The sequence below is a fragment of the Neolamprologus multifasciatus genome, chromosome 5 (genome assembly GCF_963576455.1).
Source record: "Neolamprologus multifasciatus chromosome 5, fNeoMul1.2, whole genome shotgun sequence".
NCBI lineage: Eukaryota > Metazoa > Chordata > Actinopteri > Cichliformes > Cichlidae > Neolamprologus > Neolamprologus multifasciatus.
In genome coordinates, this window is record NC_140443.1 from 30,998,341 (window position 1) to 31,017,796 (window position 19,456).

General features: G+C 39.8%; 1 protein-coding gene across 1 annotated transcript; it reads right to left on the reverse strand.

Annotated features, from left to right (window-relative positions):
• Positions 1–1,050: 1,050 nt before the first annotated feature.
• Positions 1,051–14,314, reverse strand: mdfic2 (MyoD family inhibitor domain containing 2). The gene is made up of 3 exons (XM_085160982.1): positions 10,293–14,314; positions 6,597–6,818; positions 1,051–3,758 (listed from the first exon to the last, which is right to left on the reverse strand). The coding sequence occupies exons 1-3, from the start codon at positions 10,387–10,389 to the stop codon at positions 3,502–3,504; spliced, it is 576 nt and encodes a 191-aa protein (XP_085017108.1). The 5' UTR covers positions 10,390–14,314; the 3' UTR covers positions 1,051–3,501.
• Positions 14,315–19,456: the final 5,142 nt, after the last annotated feature.

Genomic DNA, 19,456 nt, shown 5'->3' on the forward strand with positions numbered 1-19,456 from the left:
TGCTGCTGTCTCTTATTAAGCTGTGAGTCATGAAAACTTGAACTTTTATTAGAAATGAAATCAACCGGTATAATCTCCATGGTAGTAGTAGTAGCGTGGTAAGCATTAGTAACACAGATTGTAGACTGGAGAAATCAGTGCTGGAATACACTAATGTTCAAGGATCAGAGGATTCAAGTCTTTGTGTCCTTGTCTGCATTGCTTTTAATGTGAGTGAACATGTAAGTTCTCTTCAGACAGGAGTTTATTGAATTTTGTCGCCATGTTATGTGTCCTCTGTGGGTTTGGTGTGACCTCATCAGTTTAGCTCATGCTTTTGGTATTCAGGCTTTACCAAATGTCACATTGAGGTTATTTTTTTCTTTTTTTTCTTTTGCAGATGCAGTTACAGAGAAGGCTCTTTTGAAATCCGCTCTGTCAGGTTGCCAGAAAATCCTCAAAATAGTGCTCGTAATGCCCAGCATCGTGTGAGTTAACAGCGATGTGATGAGTGACCTAAACGCTGTTCACACCCGTGTCATTCAGTCATCGTTGCTAAACTGCTGTTTGTAATGTTTAAGTAGAGCTCATCAGGTGATTCTTGTGTGATTATTAATCCAAACTAAGCTAAAGTTAACTATGTAAGTGTTCATCTCAAAGTTAAGGTTATGAGTTTCGAAAGAAAGAAAAAGCAAATACAAGACTAAAGTAAATTCAAATTTTGAGGCGTATAATAACTTAAAAATGTAGAAGAGGATGAGTAAGGAAGAATAGAGCTTTTAACCAAGATCCTCAAACGGTGTTGCTGTTTTTAATGCTCGTAACTAGAAAGCTCTTCAAGGTCAGAAAGTACCACATGCATTTGGTTGGTTACCTACAGCATCTCATAACCGTCAACACGTTTTCACTCCCAAAGTGTAACATTTTACGCTAGGTGACAAATCGTCGGTATATTACGCTTCCGGGCACCAAACACGTCCCTATATTACAACATCGGAAAAATGAGTAAACATGAGAACCGTTTGGAATGAATCTACACATGTAGATTTGTTTTACTTAAATTAAATTAAAGTGCTGGTTAAGGTTACAGATAAGGTTCCGGTTAGGGCTGGAATACATGGCTCGAACGTGTATTACCGTGGGAGCGTTATTCTACTGGATTTCATCCATAACCCGGCACGTAGCATAAGAACGCAAAAGGTGACCTTTCGCGTTCCTCAGGAACGCCTCGGGACTTGACAAACCATCAGCATATTACGCCTCGGGAGTGAGAACGGGCTGCAACTGTACAATTAACTTTACAGTTTACAAGTCATGGTTATTTTGACCATTTACATCAACAACTTTATTAAGTTCAAACATGTTTTCATTAACGTAAGATGTACAAAAAAAATCACTTTGGGAACAAAAACAATATTCAAGTGAAATTGATACAAAGAAAATTTGCCATGAAACTGTAACCAAGCAGCATTAATACTGTATGGTTAGCTAACTAAGACATTACCTGGTACATGACTCTGTCCTTCAGCTATGACGTTTAGACTCATAAACACTGTCTGAAGTTGAGTTCTGGGACACGTTCTGTACAGTGATCAGGGTGCAACAACTGCAAACAGGACAATGAAAGGTCTTTCAAAGAGTCAGTCTCAGCACTGTACCAATATAGTACCATTACCATGGTGTGCAGCAGCAAAACAGAAGTGCTCTACAATGGTCTTCTCGTTAGCAGAGTGAGATTACTCTGTCTTTATATGTAATGGGAGAAAACAAATGTTTGGTGCAGTAATTGAACATAATCCAGTAACACTGTGTTGTCTCCGTGCACTCACGCTGACCTCTTCGTGATAGATGATGATGCTTAGATGATGCTTAAGAACAATGTTGTCCTGTATACCGTTCTCACTGGCATAGCAGCTTTGCTCCTGTGTCCATTTCCCATAATGTGACAAGGACATATTTCAGACTGAAGTGATCCAAACAGTAATCTACCACTTGAGAGAACTGTCTTTGAGAACAGAGGTTGAGGGGAGTGACAAGGACAAGTGTTCTACAAATGCCATATCTAACAGCTCCTGTGTTTCCAGTGGCACTTGAACTGAAATAGGCACGCTCAACAGGGGACAGGCTTCAAGATTTTTTTTTTTCCATACTTCAGAAAGACTATCGTGTTGAAGTTGGAGTGCTTGTTGGTGTGTCAGAGTGTGTATCAACAGAGCTGCAGTGGAATTTGCTGTCCTCAAGGCCATTGAATTGTTTGTGATGCCGCTGTTGTCTTGCTGCATAGTGAATATACTGTAAAACTGAAATGCAGAACACTAAATTACTCATACTGTTAAGGCATTCACTCACACAGTATCTAGAGTAGGTGGTGATTTTTACTGCTATAATGTAAGGTTTTATAACAACTGACAAGAGGAGTTCAGAAATAATAATATTAATAATAATGTGGTTTAGCTAAATAGTTGAACCATGCCAATCATTATATTCAAGTGTTCCAGTCACTTCCACTGTCACAGGTGCATAAAATCAAGCATCTGCTTCCGGTAGAAACACTTGCCACATGTGCAACAAATCCAGATGTGAATATACTGGCATGGTTATTTTGACCATTTACATCATCAGGTGAAAGTTTGGTTGAGGGGGGATTATGGGACTGTTTTTCAGGAGTTGGGCTTTCGTTCCACTGGAAGGAACATTTAATGCTTCATCATACCTACATTTTGCACAGGAAAAAATATTTACTCAACTAATACACAGACTTATTTGCCATAACCTAGAATCTGTTATTTCCTCATGAGTCCTTAAGACAGTAAAACATCTTGTGTCATGTCTTATAACCCATCAGTAATCCACAATATTTATCTTTAGTTCTGCCCCAGAGTAAAGTAAATGGATTACTTTTAACCTGACTATTGAAGTTTTATTCATCTGTATGAGCAAAAGCATTCCTAGTCTTTTTATTCTCAGAAAAAAGTGCAAATTTGAAATTAGAGCTTTTACGGGCATGCTGTAGCTTCAAAATAAATGCTAAAGCTAGCTTGTCAGTTTCGAAAGGTTTCCCGTCCCTTTTTTTCTCAGACTTGGATAACAGGACACTAAGAAGGAAAAAAGGATGTAATTGCTGAAGAGTTATTGAAGTACTATTGTTAAATAAAATGAAATAAAAGTGAAAGTCTCTCTTTTTTCTATTTAAATCCACTGGTATAGTGTAAAAAATAGGTAAAATGTCAAAAATTATATCTTTGCCCAAGTACTTATGTACCTGACTGGATATTAGACCTTATCTAATACTTAAATATTTAAAGAAGTGGAACAGGCAGTCTCCATTGTACACAAGTCTTGTCATATCTTTAGGAGACATAAACACAAGCATACACAGATAAATAATGCATATGTTTATTATCATTGTAATATCACACTGGTATTTATTCGTGTTTTAGCCCTTAGAAATCCTCCACGTCACACTGAACCATGTTTAATGGTAAGTTTCTGCTTTTATTGGTGAATATTATGAGTTTCCTACTAGTGATAACAAATTTCCGAAACCTCCATAGCCAGCTCCAGGCAGTCGCTTGCATCATGACAGGACCCAAACACACCACAATCCAAATCTATGTATGAGTCATCATCACTGCTGGATGCAGCCTCCGCTGTGGTAATGACGTGTTTGTAGCTGGGGCAGCAGTGATTGGCGAGTCCCTTGCAGGAGTCAGGTAGCATGTGGATCATATCGTAGAACCGACAGAAGAGACAGTTCAAGACAATTCCTGCACAGTCAACTGAGGGAGACACACATGATCAGGAAAATAATGTACTCAGAAGTGTGTTTTTTTCTTCTTTTAAATCAATATACATTTTTTTTGTCTTTATAAAGGGCTGCAACCCCTTCACACTTTTACAATGACCTGTTTGAAATAATGCGTGATAGATAGCGTTTAAATTATATCTCGGGACATAAATCATCCCTGCTCCTATAAGAGCTGGGCTTCACTTGTATCTTATAAGATTTTAAAAGCCCCCTTTCCTTCCTTTACACATGCATAATTTAAGAAATCATGCCTCGCTCCCTCACAGAGAGACAAGCAGGAAAGCTGTTTGGAGACATAATCAATTACCAGAAGTCTCTCTTGTATACTTTGCCAGGAGCACTTCCAACGTGCGTTGTGGTTACAGTGAGACAATGCTATGTGTCTTTCCAGCATGCTTTGCCAAATGGTTCCCCCATGGGTGCTATGAAGTGTGAGATCATCAAATGACACTGACCATGAGCAGACAGTTACTCACTGAAGAGTGTCACAGGAGCGACCTTATGACTTGCGCTGCAGAGAATTCAGAGAAGGTATACCCTCTGCAAGGCTTCACTGTTCTCCTAAGCTTTTATATAAATATGTGGAGGTTTCAATCTGATCTTAGTTCAAGTACATGTTGGAGAAGACAGGTTGTGGGTCTGTCTCATTCCTGTGAACTGATTCTTAATGTCATTTCTTCAAATTTGGACAAAATCTAGTTATAGTTCAAAGTTAGACTTGTTACACTAATGACACAAATCTAAAAAGATAAAATGATGAAGGGATATTTTATATCAAAGAGGTGAAAGAGAAACTCTGCTTTGGCAATATATAATATAGACCAGCGGTCCCTTACCTTTTTTGCGCCACAGACCGGTTTATGTTCGACAGTATTTTCATGGACCGGCCTTTAAGGTGTTGTGGATAAATACAACAAAATAAAACTAGTACTGGTGCAAAAAAAGAAGATTTATTCATAACACACGAGCAAAGATGCAGGGAAACGGTGTTAATGATAAAAACGATTTAAAAAATAACGATAAAAATCCTGAAAACCATAAATTTCACACCCGACACTCAACTCTCGCGGCCCGGTACCAAACGACTGACGGACCGGTACCGGTCCATGGCCCGGGGGTTGGGGATTGCTGATATAGACTGTTTTGCATAATCAATATTGAACATCAAAACTCGGGAAGAGAAAAAGACATTGCACTTTTAATCTCATACTGAACTGGTGACACTAATCTTGGGTGCCCACTGTTGTTGCTGCTAGTTTCATTATGTCTGTGAATCATCTACATTAGCTTATTTAGTCTACATCTATATTTCAGCCACTGTCAAGCATATGGACCCATACAATACAATACAGCTATACAACAAACAACCTCGTGTCAACCTAAATGAGAACAACTCTCGTGAATGGATAAGATGCAACATGTGAGCAAACTACATGTATTTCGTCATCATATCCTTTTAATATGGTAGGCAGTAGAAATGGATCCAAGTTATATCTCTGTATGTAGTGCTACAGCTTTGTAACTGTGGTCAGTTGCTGTCAGCATGCAACTGAATGGGGTCAAGCTGGTATCTATAATCAATAATATGGTGAGTAACTGTGATAACTTTGTAATTTTTAACTCAGCAAAGACCACAAATCACAAAATTAAACAGAAATTCATGGGCACTACTTTCAGAGTCCAGCCATAACCTCATAGATTTGAGGCTAAAGTTCATAATTGCTCCACACAGAGCAATGTAGTTGCAGCAGGATGGCAGTTTAATTACAAAATGATAAAGGCGCTCGGCGGGCTTTTATAGAGGAATGTAACCTGAGTACAGTTTAGATGTGTTGCAGATGGGCTGTGCTCATTGGCTAATTCACACTTATTTGCAACATGTTGGCAATCTGTCTGTGTTTATAAATTCTTGCAATGCTTCCATTTCTTTCTCTGGGTCTTGGAGTTTGCGCTGCATCTGTGCTGCCTCCTGTTGTTCCTTCTCTTTAAGCATTTGCGTATTTCTTTGGAGTGCTTCATCAAACATTACACGCAAACCATTATTTTTCTGTGACGCTTGAAGCTTGCACACGATCTCTTGATGTGCTCGGTCTTTGTCGGCCTGACGGAAAGTGATTGCAATCATCCGAGACAGACTGCAATTGAATGGAGACAAGTTGCCTCTCGCCAGGAGACATGTGCAATTGCCCTGAGATTGAAAGTGATCGTCCAGAGGTTGAAGGTGTTGAACGTTCATCCTCTGGGCGACCAGTTGGTCATCTCGACTGCTTGTAATCACTTGTGAGACGTTTACTCTAGTGTGTCTGCGTCTACAAGACAAGAGCCACATCTTTTCTCATTGTCAATAAATAAAAAGACATTCTTCTATTTCCTTGCACATTAAACCATATTTAAGACAGTGGTTATCGTTACAACATTACCGTTTTATTTAATTTTTTTAGTTTAAAAGAATTGCATCAGAACATAAACAGTCTGTGTTGTAATCAGTTATGCATCTGGATCTGAAGTAGTGATACTTGTTTGCATTAATCTTTCTCTTTTTTGCTGCAGTTTGAGTTTCTAAATTATTCAGACATTTTCATAATTGATTGTATTAACTATATTTAAGCATTCTCACAGCATAGTAAGACATAAAGCTTGCAATTTGTCATTTTCATAATTATCCTGCATATTAATCATTTATTTCAACAGCAGAAAAGCTGTATTTGGATAAAAAGTTAATTTCAAAACAATTTTAATGACGTCTCGAGAAAAGAAGTGGCACTGAAGACAGACTTAAACAGTAAAGTGAAGTACTGGTGTCATTTACCTCCTGTGTTGCTTTGCTGCGAGGAGGAAAGAGAGTCTGTGCTGCACGTTTCTGCAGAGGAGGATCTCCGTAGGTACATTTTCAAAGAGAAAAGAGGGGCAGCGGAGCCGTCACGCTCTCTAGGCAGCTTAGCCTTGGTGTCTCTGCTTGTCTCCCCAGGCTCCATTTTTGTAGAGGTATCAAGTCTCCAGCTGCTGACTTGAACCTCACTTTCGATTCTTTCTGTCGAATAGATGAAATGTTAAACAAATGAATCCTACAGTAAAGAATCAACAAACAACATCTACTGTAGTCTTTGAAATAATTACTGGAGTACTGGAGATGTCCCAAAATCAAGTATATGTGCAAGAGTACAGAGAGCAGAGGTAACTGGTTCCACTGGTTTGCAGGTAATCTTGTGTAAAGCTGCTGATAGTACTTTAGGGTGGTGAACAGTAGGGGCATCACTCTAATGTCCATCCATCGATCCATTCTCAACCGCTTATCCTTTTCAGGGTTGTGGTGGGGGGGCTGGAGCCTATCCCAGCTGTTGCAGGGCTAACACATAGACACAGACAACCATTTGCACTCACATTCACACCTATGGACAATTTAGAGTTTCCAATTAACCTATCCCCACAAACTGCATGTTATTGGACTGTGGGAGGAAGCCGGAGTACCCGGAGGGAACCCACGCAAACACGGGGAGAACAGGCAAACTGCACACAGAAAGACCCCGGCCTGATGGTGGAATTGAACTCAGGATCTTCTTGCTAACCACCGTGCTGCCTAAAGTCCATACACTAATCGTGAATGGTGATACAGGAAACTAGCGTAGGTTAGCTTCAGCAGGATTAGCTCATTTGCCCCATCCTTTCCCTACACACACAAACTTCAAAACAAAGCACCAAAATCCTTGTAAAATCTACAACTTCTCACTATCACATTTATTTTCCTTTTTGTAGAGATTTTGGCCTATCAGTTTGAACTGGCCTTCAGAACTAGCAGGCTATTTCCACACTATTTTCTTTTTCTGTGCAGAGCTAGCTAAAAATTAGCATACAGATGTAAGACTAGAACGAGAATTAAAAAATGGGGAGATGTTCTTCTGGACCTTTGTAGTTATGGTCACAGGATAGCCAAGAGTGAACAGAAGTAGAGCTGGAGCCATAAAAATGTAATGCTGCAGAAGTAAGTGGCGAGTTTTACTACTTTTTCAAGGGGATCAAGAAGTTAAGGTAAGAGATATAGTTTATATGGTCTAGTGTTAGGGATGTCACAGTATTTTGCAGCATTTTAAACATCAAACAAGGAGCAGAAAATTCTAAAAGAGCAGCCACCTTAAACCAAAACAGCTTAGTATATATGCATGTAGGCTTCTGTTTTTGATTTCATTAATGCTCTTAAGTCTGCTGTAGTTTTAATTTGGAAATAGGTGTCATAATGAGTATGTATCGAACAATACAACATTTTTTATTTATTTTATCAACTTTTCTTCTGACGATGCTGTCTGTGTTGAGCGCTCAGTTAATCTGCGTTCGACTACTCCGCCTAGGCTGCACTGTCAAATGCAGATCCACTGAGCGCAGCGCAAGCTAGCAAGACAGAAGCTAAGCTCGTTGCAACATGGCAACGAGCTTAGCTAGCACCGCCTCAACGCTAGACGAAATTGAACCTCCCCCATCCTCATTCAGATCTGGTGTGATGATGGTAAGTGCGTCATGGACAAAAGTAAAACAGTATGTCGGATGTGCCACGCAATGCTAAATTGGTGGGAACTAGTGCGTTAGCGCAGTTAGCTTGTTCCGCGGTAGCTCGTTAACGGAGATTTGCGGCGTTATGGTGTTGATGTCATTTTAACGAGCTTAATGCTGACAGCACTAGTGGGAACACAACGAATATCACTGCACATTTACGCTAACATCATCCTAGTGCAAAGACAAGTGGAAGCAGACAAAAACAACAAGAAGGCATGCTACAAACTTTACCCGAGTCATTTAGACAGCCATTAGCACATAATTCTCCTTATGGGGACCTGATATGTTTAATATGCTGCTGAGAATATAGCCCAGAAGAAGCGTATAGTATAGCTTTTATTTTGGAAAGAGCCATTTCTCTGTAATAAACTCTCTTTTCCAAAGATGAGTGATTTCTCGATCAGATAGATTTTTTTATTTTTTTTTATTTTGTTGTTTCAGCAACATTACATTTAAAAACCGTACTTTTGAGTTAAAATATACATTTATAATTTTAATAAATGACAAATTAAAAAGGCATGAACATTTTTTTGTATCGAAAAAATATCGAACCGTTACACCAAATTATCGAACCGAACCGTGAATTTTGTGTATCGTTGCACCCTAATATATATATATATATATATATATATATATATATGCATGCCATCAGTCACAGAAAATCTGCATCCTGATAAGCACAAGTAAAGACATTACTGATGTTGTGTAAACTGTGTATTTTTGGAAATACAGTAATTAGGAGATTTGTAAATGATTTCAGTACATTTCAATAATAGAAAGTTACCACGCATCTTTGTGGATCAGCTCTTGCATTGAACTCTCAGCAAGAGAGTAAATAAGTGATAAACATAACTGGAAATAGAAAAAGAAACACTGCTGGCCATATCCCATTCTGACAGCTGACACAATGAAAAGATAAAAAACATATCTAGCCTGTGCTGGTAGTTCCCAGAAAAGTGTGGAATTTCTGGAATGAAGGGGTTGTTGTTAATTAACACGTTAATTAATACAGATAATAATGAATTACTCTGCTGGCAGCAGACTGTTTACTTTTTCACCACCTATTCCGAATGAAATATTCACCACTCCTTTCTGTGTTTTACTTAAGATTTAATGCCCGATGATTTATTAATTTTTGAGAGTGAATAAAATGTATTTGTTTTCCCTAAATTCTCAAAGAAGAGATAAAAATGGACATTGCTCAGGGCCGCATTGTCCATTTTTAAGATTTTATTAGTTTAAAAAACAACTGCGTCCATCAAATAACAGAGTTAAACATGGTGTCTCGTGTTATCATCTTTTGTCAGCGTGCGAGACTCTTTTATGTCTCATTAGAATTGTTTGTGTTTTTACATGTCATGTCTCCGTGATTAAATGAGAAGTGAAGAAGGCAAGGATTGCTATTTGAAGTACAAGTTAAAATAAACTTGTTTGAGCTGAGAATGAGCATGATGCTCTCGGGTTATCAAATGAATTAAGTAAGAAGTGCAGCTGGTCTATGCCCATGACCATTAACTGATAGAGAAATAAGGCCTGGAGGCATACTATGCATTTTTCAGGTTTTGTTCCAGTGTTTCACTGAGCCGCGCTCACTCATTAGACACCACAGTTGCTCCGAGCAGTGGGTCTGAAGATAATTTTACTTCATGTTTAAAATCTAAATGCAAACTGGAAGTATACAACAAAAACCGTCTACAGACTATAAAGAATGCACGTAAGCAAGCAACTAACAAAGAACAGTAGATGATTTGAAAACAGGGGGTTTGTTGGGGAAATCATTCTCAAACTGTTCTACTGTTCACAGTCACTAAAGTCAAATAACTGCACAAGGAATGCAAAGTGATGGAACAGTAAGGATGGCACTGGCTATCTCAGATCATCACAACAGAGATTTATAAGAGATGTGACAACTCCAAAGTGACACTGAGCTGTTTTTCTACAAACCTAATCTACAACTCACCTCCTTTAACCCATCTGGAGCTCTCCTCACCACCGTTTACACTCCCTTTGCCTTTTGCATCAGCTCTCAGCGTTGTTTCATCTGCCATCTGGTCCATTGCATCACAGATAAAAAATGCATTTAGTATGACAAACCTGATTATCTCAAGCCAAAAATATGTGGCTGCACACAACTGAGGCTAACGTGGCTTAATGTCTAACACAGTGTTACCGCAACTCACCGTCTTCGTGCGCTGGTCCGCTCTTGGGATTGGGTCGTCACGCGGCCAGCTGCAACATAGTCTTCTTGTCCAGGATGCGGAGGCAGCTGTTTACATCGGCAAAGCGTAGCGCACCCAAGACAGATCATCCCTTTTGCAATGCACAGCGTCCATTTGGCCTGCTGCCTGCTGGGCTGTAAGGCTCTCCAATATTCCAGTGACGCTGGCAAAAAAACCCCACTGGAGATCTGCTCCTATCAAAACATCACTGGGACAAAGTCAGCAACATTTTATTAGTTTGAGTTATTTCCCTCTACAAAGTGATAATGAAGCAAAATGCAAGTGCAGAGGATCACATAATCAAAGGAAATATCACATTAAAACTATAATTCCCCATTCAAATGCATTATTAAGCAATCAGGACTCACAATAAAGAGATTTTATAATGTTATAGTAATAATGTGAGAGAGAAAAAACCCCCAGCTACATTAGAACAGAATGGCAAGACAGGCTAACTCAGTCCCTCCTTCGAAGCTGGGCACATATGCATGAGGCAGTGAGTTCTGTTTTGTTTGTTGTTGGGGCAAAACATGTGGTAAAGCATGGATAAGGAGCTGCATTCAAATTTCTCCGAATACAAGCCAACCAATTTAGTCTAATTAGGCTCAACACTAGAGTTGCATTTTAATAGACGCCCCGCTGTGTTTGCATATGTTTAGAGAACAAGAGTCATGCTAATTGAAAAATTAAGATGTGAGAGTATTTGTCTACCGAGCTCCCACTATGCTGCACTCAGTGCAAATATAACTCCTGAAGAGTTTTCTAGTGCCTTCTTTCTTCTTCCACCTCTCGTTTGCTTTGTGCTGTGACGATGATACGATGTGACAGACAAAAGACTAATCGAGATTGTGCTCTCGTGCTCTTCAAAAAGCATACAGTGACAGTGTGACAACACCATACTTCCACTCTTTGGGCTTGTTGTTTCTCGGTGACGTGGCAGGTTTTGTTTCGCTGGTCAACGTCAATCATGCAGCCAGAGAGGTTCCGGGGGTTACGTGGTTAATTTGATTCCCATTGAAATGTGCTCTCTGTGAAATGAGCTGCTCTGCCCTGCATCTGCAGAGAAGCCACTGTAGCTGACACCCCACCCTATTAGAGCCTTCCCTAATGCTGAGCCAAGTGACAGTGTGCGATCAGGTTCAGGTACAAATTTGTTATGTCCAAGTGACAGCTTTCTGACCTCATTTGCTGCACTTAAAGTCTACTCCATTATTTACAGTTGCTAAAGTTAGTAGAACCAATACTCACCCACACCCTTCTTGACATAGATTCATTGTTACTGTGTTTATACTGATAAGCCATGGCAATAAAGCCATGGTTATAGTTCCCTTTCGTGCCACCAAACTGCTCTGGGACATCTTTCGTTGTCTTGTAGTTTCAGGTATTGGGATGCTGCCTTGGATCCTATGTGTGCTGTGGGATGTTTGGTGAGATCACCTGTTCCTCCACATCCCCCTGATGCCTGAAAGGACTGGAATAAGGGGAGGTTGGCAGACGTCAATAGGGTGGATTCGTTGTTATGCCACTGAGTTTTTACCAGTTTGGTGCTTGGTTTGGAGCAATAGTAGCAGAGGTAACTGGTTAGGTAACTTGGCAGCACTTGAAAGTAACCTCCACATACAACATTTGCTACCATAGGTACCTCATAGTGTAATAACAGAACATTGCATCTCATAAATGACCACTTTACCAGTGGCTGACTGGTGTATATGCTGTTTGTGGTTTACCAGTGGTTGAGTTGTTAAGTGGTAAACAGGGAAATTATGCTATAAATAAGACTTTTCATAAGGAGACAGTTGGGGAAAAAAGTACCCTCAAAGGGTAACAAACTCTTCATTACAAGTGCTGATACTTTGGGGGAATTTTAGGTGTTTATTCAGAGTAGAGTAGACAGGAAATTGGAGAGAGAGGGGTTTTGGCAGACCTGAACCCAGGCAGCTGTGGTAAGGAACATGAACTCTGGTACATGAGTCAGATAACCAACAATTCCTTCTCATTAACTTCCTTTTAGTCACTGGGTAGTTGGGACAAATCAACACAACTTAAAACAAACAGATTGATTTAGGTTAGAGTAGATGAACCTTAAAATTGACCCAGTCAAAACAAAATATCTATCACGTTAATGCTTAAGAACTAGCCAGTATGCCATTAGTGTCTAATTACAGCCTAACAGCTAACGTCACAGTGGTTCTGAGAGCTGGAATGAATTGTTGCAACTTTAATAAACAAACTGTGGTTATTGTACTCAGCCCTAAAAACCTTAGAAACACAGTGTCTAACCAGTCACTCTGAATGGCTTTACCTCGGCCTCCAGTAACACTTTGAGAAATCTAAAACTAGAAACAACCTGTCTCAGAGTGATACTGAAAACTAGTCCGTGCATTTATTAATTGCTATTGTAATTCATTATTAGTGGTTTGTCCTAAAAATTCCCTCAAAAGTCTTCAGTTGATTTAAAATACTGCAGGGACTAAAATGAGAACACGTATTTCCCCCATATTGGCTTCTCTTGATTGGCTCTCTGTTAAATCCAGAACCAAATTTTAAAAATCCTTCTCACATACGAGGCTTTGAATGATCAGGCCCCATCTTATCTTCAAGACCTTATAGTACTGCATCACCCCAATAAACTACTTTGTCCTCAGACTGCAGGTTTACTTGTGGTTCCTAGGATATTTAAAAGTAGGATGGGATGCAGAGCCTTCAGCTTTCAGCTCCCAGTTTTGGGAGACAGACACCCTTTCTACTTTTAAGATTATGTTTAAAATACATTTTAAGCCTAATCTATACACACAACTTTAAATCATTATCATTATTAAACCTTGGCTCTTTTTCCACAGTGTATCTTTTGTCCGGTCTTCCTATCCTCACCCCCAACCGGTCACGGCAGATGGCTTCCCCCTCTGTGAGCCTGGTTCTGTTAAAAAGGGAGTTTTCTCCCCACTGTTGCCAGGTGGTTGCTCGTAGAGTTTGTCTGATTGTTGGGGTTTTCTCTGTTAAAGCGCCTTTATAATAGGCGACTGTTGATGTGAGTTAGTGCTTTATAAATACAACTGAATTCAAATGTTATTGAAAAATGTGTAAATGCAGTTTTTGTTAGAAAATCTTTCTTTTTTCTAATGATATTGATCTCTTGATTTCCAATATGTCATAAGTACCTGATCACTGGTTGGTGGTACCTTACTTTACTGCAGTGTGATTCAGCCACATGGGAAGCATTTTTGCTCTAATTCCATCTCACCCAGATCACCTTGTAAGGGCAGTGCAACATTTCCTCCGTGCTTGTGTGTGGCTCCGCCAGGTGTTTCATGGAATTGTATCAGGACTTGATTTTCTTGTCCTCTCTCTCTTTTTTCCGGTTTTAGTTAAATGTCTTTATTTTGTTGAACATGCTGCCAGTGCAGAGGTCCCCTTTGCCCCTTAATGAGTCCCATGGAGAGTAAGTGTCATAGTTGGCTCTGGTGATGAGAGCAGACTCCCATGTCACCTTGAGGCTTGACTAACACAAAGGAAAGAAGACACTTGATGTCATATTCCCTCTCTCCATTTTAAAGTGGGTAATCCTGGTGTGCTGGGATTACTCTTATGGGCAGATGTCACTGTCCTCCCAGAGATAAAAGGTGCAAATATAAGCGATGACAGATGAAAAAACAAACAGTTGGGGTGCTTGGTTTATGCTGTGTGACGAGACAATGGGTGTTTTTGTTTGAATGCATATCAGATAATAATATAAAGATATTATTATATTATTAATATATAGATATTGATATATTTTTAAAGAAAAAACTGACTGAGGTGTTTTAATGTTGCACATATTTAACATGCTGTAATATACTATTACCTATTAGCCAAAGATGCTGTAAAAATAGCTTGTTTATAGATGACCACCTGTCTAAATTTGCTCGTGGATCGTCACTTTTTTTTTTTTACCTAAAATATTCAGTTTGTTCTGAACCACTTAAAGAGATGTACCTTAAAGCAGATCTCACCTTGTGTTCTCCCGGGAGTGTTTTCTCCTCAGCCCATTAAGAGCACAATAATTCATTTTCGAGATCGTTTTGCTCTAATTGAACACGTCTGTTATATTCAATTCTTTCAACATCTTTAAGGACACCTGCCTACCTTCATGACAGTCGAGAGTGAGGGGGGAGGAACCCCTGCTGCTCGTCACAGAGGGAAGAAATCAGTTTCCAAATTAAGATTTCAGATAAATGACCTTACAAAGTAAAGGAAATCAAAGAAATATGGGAACGGGGTAAATTGGATTCCTTGGCGTCTAACAGTATATGACTTAAACCAACTGGGGATTCTCACCACAGTGGAGGAATTGAGCATTTCCTAAGGCAACGGAACCACCTGGGACCTCCTGATGATCCATGGGGTGTTCGTAAAAAGCCTGGAAGTTATTCAACCCACTAAAAGGCTAAATAGATTTTTTTTTCTATTAACATTTAGGCCGTATTGCTCTGATTTCAGGGCTTCTATACTGGTTTCAGGCAATCTATTTCATTTTACTCAGTCAATATTCTGTATTTAATTTGCATAGCTTTGGTTTGATCACAATGGATACCAACAAGGATGCTAACAAAGGTAAACAGACTGCTTTTATTCATATCAAACACGTTTATCACAATAATATAAATAACAATAATAATATGAGAATATAAATATCTTTAGCACTAAAAAAGAAAAAGCCATCATTTTGAAGATTTACTGAATTTCATTTGTCATCTGTATCTATGTGATACATGGAAACATTCATCGCAGGGGCTGCCTTTTGTTCATGAATGTGGGGGTTTTTTTTGGATAGAAGGAAAATAGGGTTGCACTTTATGGTGCACTAATAAGACTATACTGAGATTACATAAAATTAGATCTAACATGTTCTTTATATGCCAGGAAACAACTGGATACTTAAACCTAAATTAAACGACTTATGGTACCATTACATAAAATGTCCTGCCCTGTTCCAAAAAGAAATAAAAGCAACTACCAAATTAAAGAGAAAAATACAATAAGGGCAGCTTTATGTAATGAACCTGGAGGTAAATGACTTTGATGACACTGTATTGCTGTTTAACGCCATCCAAAATCAGGGAAATCCACTTATGCCAGCAAGTTTTTGGATCACGAGCTGCCCACTGTGCTACAAATTTTAATTTCAGGCATGACGCTACGCTTTGAGACTTCTTTGAATTCTTCATCGTTAGTGTATTTGCTTGTAAGGCTGTGCGTCTGTTCATAAATGTTAGCCAACTCTTCACCCAGTGATGCAGGTCAGTGTTGTAGTGGTACCAAAGGTTCCTAAGTTAGCCTCACAAGTACAAGCCGTCTCGCTCGGTTACGAAGGTAATAACGAAACAGAAAATAATCACATTCATTCTGGCATAAATGATGATTAACCTGAGCTTTAAGTACACGCTGACACTGAACAAATAAAATGAACACTCTTTGCTGCTTCACACATGCGTCATGAGAAATACCCATTATTACGGACCAATTTGCTCCCCCAGATAATCAATGTTGGCACCGACTCAAGCCCCGCTCCACAGGCTAAATGCTTGAATTGATCATTGACGCTTTCTCACCAATAAGCCGTTTAAAATGAATAATCGGGTGGGGCTAAGAGAAGCCCGGGTCCTTGCTATTGCTATTAGTGTAATGATGATATGACATCAGACGTTTTCTGTAAAGCATTGTCTTGTTGTTATTGGGCAAGACAGATTATGATTGGGTTTAGTCAGTGCACGTTATGAGATGCTCCTTAAGTAGCATTCATAAAGCAAAGCTCCTCGCTGTGTCAGAGTGATAATAAGGGGAGTGATTCATATATACTTTAGGAGTCAAGGGGTGCACCGCGTTAGACCTGTATTTTCTTTTATTTGTCCTTGCTGTTTTGGCTCATGGATCTCGTGCTTGCTTTGTCCCGCCATACATCAGAAAGAGAGAGCTCCGGCTGGCAAGTCATTGATATGCCGGCTCTGTTTTTACGCATTGTCATTTTATCTTTCTCATTACTGTCAGTACTACAGACTCAGATGCATCTCATTACAAGGGAATTGGGACAAACATAAAATCAAGGCCTCCCCTCCTTTGACTTGGATATCTTTCAAACGCTCGAAGTAGATAACCGCCATGTTAGGTCCGCAACAGCTGTTAATGTTTTGTGATAATGCAGCTTTATTCCCACTGATATCTTGGTGTTTCTTTTGATGGCGTGTTAAAATGGAGAATTAATGTGAGTTCAAATGGGGCTGTTTTATCTGCGTCGTGCCTCCAGAATCCTGAAAGTGCACCTGTTCGGGCCAAACTCTTGCATGGCTTACACATGGCTACAACGTAATGAGAATGCACACAGACACCCACTGACACACACACACACGTGTTCCGGAACACTCTAGCATGCACGCATATAGCCTTTTATGTTGAATTGGCTCCAACTTGTGATGTCTTTTTATTTTTAGCCGGTCCTTCTTTTTCCCTGCCGGAGCCCCATGAAGTCTTTTCCATCTACAACTTAGTTCCTCAGCCAAATATTGACTTTAGTATCTGATTATTAAGCAATTTCCACAAAACTTCAAATTACTATCTGAACAATTATTTTAAAGACGTTACAAGACCCAGTAGACCCCCAAGGTCCTGAAACTGATTATGCAAAAAGATAATTGCTATGAAGATTTAAAAAGAATGAAATTGGTTTGACAAACCTATAAGTTGTTAACTACTGCTCAGCGCAAAAGAATACATTTGCTGACAAGGCCACAAAGAGCCGAAGCAGAGAGGAGGCTTTTCCCGTGTGCTCAGGTGGGCGGGAGGTATCGCTCCCTTTATTATCACAGCTAATGGCATTCCAGATCTGTCCTCAATTATACCGGATGAGATGAACTATTAATTAATAATTCTTCTGATAGATAAATTGTGCCATGTTCAGCAGATGTGCACTTCTGTGAGATGAGAGGAGGCACAGATGGAGCCTATTGACCAACAGCGGCCCCCTTTTTTGGGTCTGCCTTTATAGAGGTGCGAGCTTTATCTCAGCTTGACGTGTTGTTATGTTCCCCGTCCCCCCCGTTCTGCTTTAACTGCCCACGTACCATCAGCAGCCGTCCATGTTGCCCTGATTTACTGTGCGCAAAGCCAATGTTGCATAATTTGTGTTTCAAGAAAAGATATCAATCCTTCTTCACTTTGCGGAAAATGGTTATTTTTTTCCCCCCCTCGTCCCAGGTTAAACGTACACCGCCTGAAAAATGACACATCCTCAAAGTACTGTTGAGCAAAAGGTGAGTTGTATAATTTTCCCATAAGCTGGGAGCCTTTAAGTGTAGAAAGGAGAAATTATATGGCTGTGAATGGCTTCCTTAATAGTGATATCACTTCCTAGAACAAAAGAAGGTGGCTGCAGCGATGAGCTGGGGGGGAGTGCCGGATGCCGGCTCGATTGGCCATTTCCGTGGCTTCCATTAAGGTCAAGCACTGCGCCGCCGTGCGTGAGTGACAACACGGCCAAGACGGATGGAGCACTCTCCCACAAACCTCGTTAAGACTGAAATCACCGAAAAAATAATAGTTATTAAATTAATTGCAGTCATAATCTCGTAAAATATGTGTCAAAAAAATTATACGCGGTTCGATTAACACATAACATGGGTGTCAAATTTGTAATAAAACCCTGATCAATAAAACAATAACCATGTTGTTAAAAGCAGCCATTGAAAGGTGTTGCTGGCAGCGGGCTCCAGGGGTGAGCAACCCTTTTAATATAAACGGATTTCATCTTTCCACCGTGTCACCTAAATCACCTCAATGTTTGTGTATACAATTAAAATAAGATAATAAATTGCAGCAATGGATGGATTACCAACGCTCCCTCCGACCCCTATAGATCAGCCTTTGTCATTGGCCGAGAAAATGCATGTCTAACAATCTGTTGATTACAATGTGGTGTGTGCAGAGGCCCCTGTCGAGGGAGGGCAATGACTGTTGCAGGATACATTATTTTAACATATTGTTATGTTTAAATCGATAAGTTCTAAACGAGCGCTAACGACTGCTATTAATTAAACTTCCAGAATCTTTTATTATAAAAGTTAACACTTGTGCGCTTGATTTAATGAATGGTTTATTATTTCATTTTGTTGGCCCTCACCGTTATACCCCGACGACTGGTCTTTTATCTTGAGACGAAACGAGGCAAAGCTCGGTTTATTTGTGGTGCAGAAGAGAAGATAATGCATGATGTGGAGGCCGTTTGTTTTAAAGCCTCGGGGTAGTGACTATTTCTTGATATAGTTTGCCCGACTGTACCCCCCCCCCACACACACACACAGACACACACATACAAAAACACACACCTTCTGTCTGCATATTTGGCCCTTGAGATATATTTTTTTTTTTTTTTTATCAGTGTGTTTATATGAAATCATTTGAGTGGGGATGTCAATTTAGAAATGAAATTGACTGTGCAAGAGAAGCGTTCAGATTGGAAATTAATGGTATAGCAATTAAAAACTTGGGAGTTACAGTATTTGGTAACAATTATGATAATGACTCTAGCTGGAGGTGTGAATTTCACAAGGGAAGGGTGGGGGTTGTTAACACGAGCGTCATGCAGGAAAGCTAGCAGTGGCAGCCTCGTACACTTTGCGTTCGACCACTTTCTTCTAATAGAGCAATGCCACTGAGAAAATATCTTAGCTTCTCCTCGGTAGGATGTGTTTTATTCCATTACCGAGCGCAGATAATCTGCCTTTTGTGATATTGCTGCAGGAAGCTCTTTGCTCTCAAGCTGCCACTGACGGAACGTGTCCTACATTGTGCTGCAGTAATAGAGTGGTTTATCAGCTCATGTTGAGAGTAGCTATAGGCTAAGTATGGTTGAGAGTCACAATTACCAACAGACACA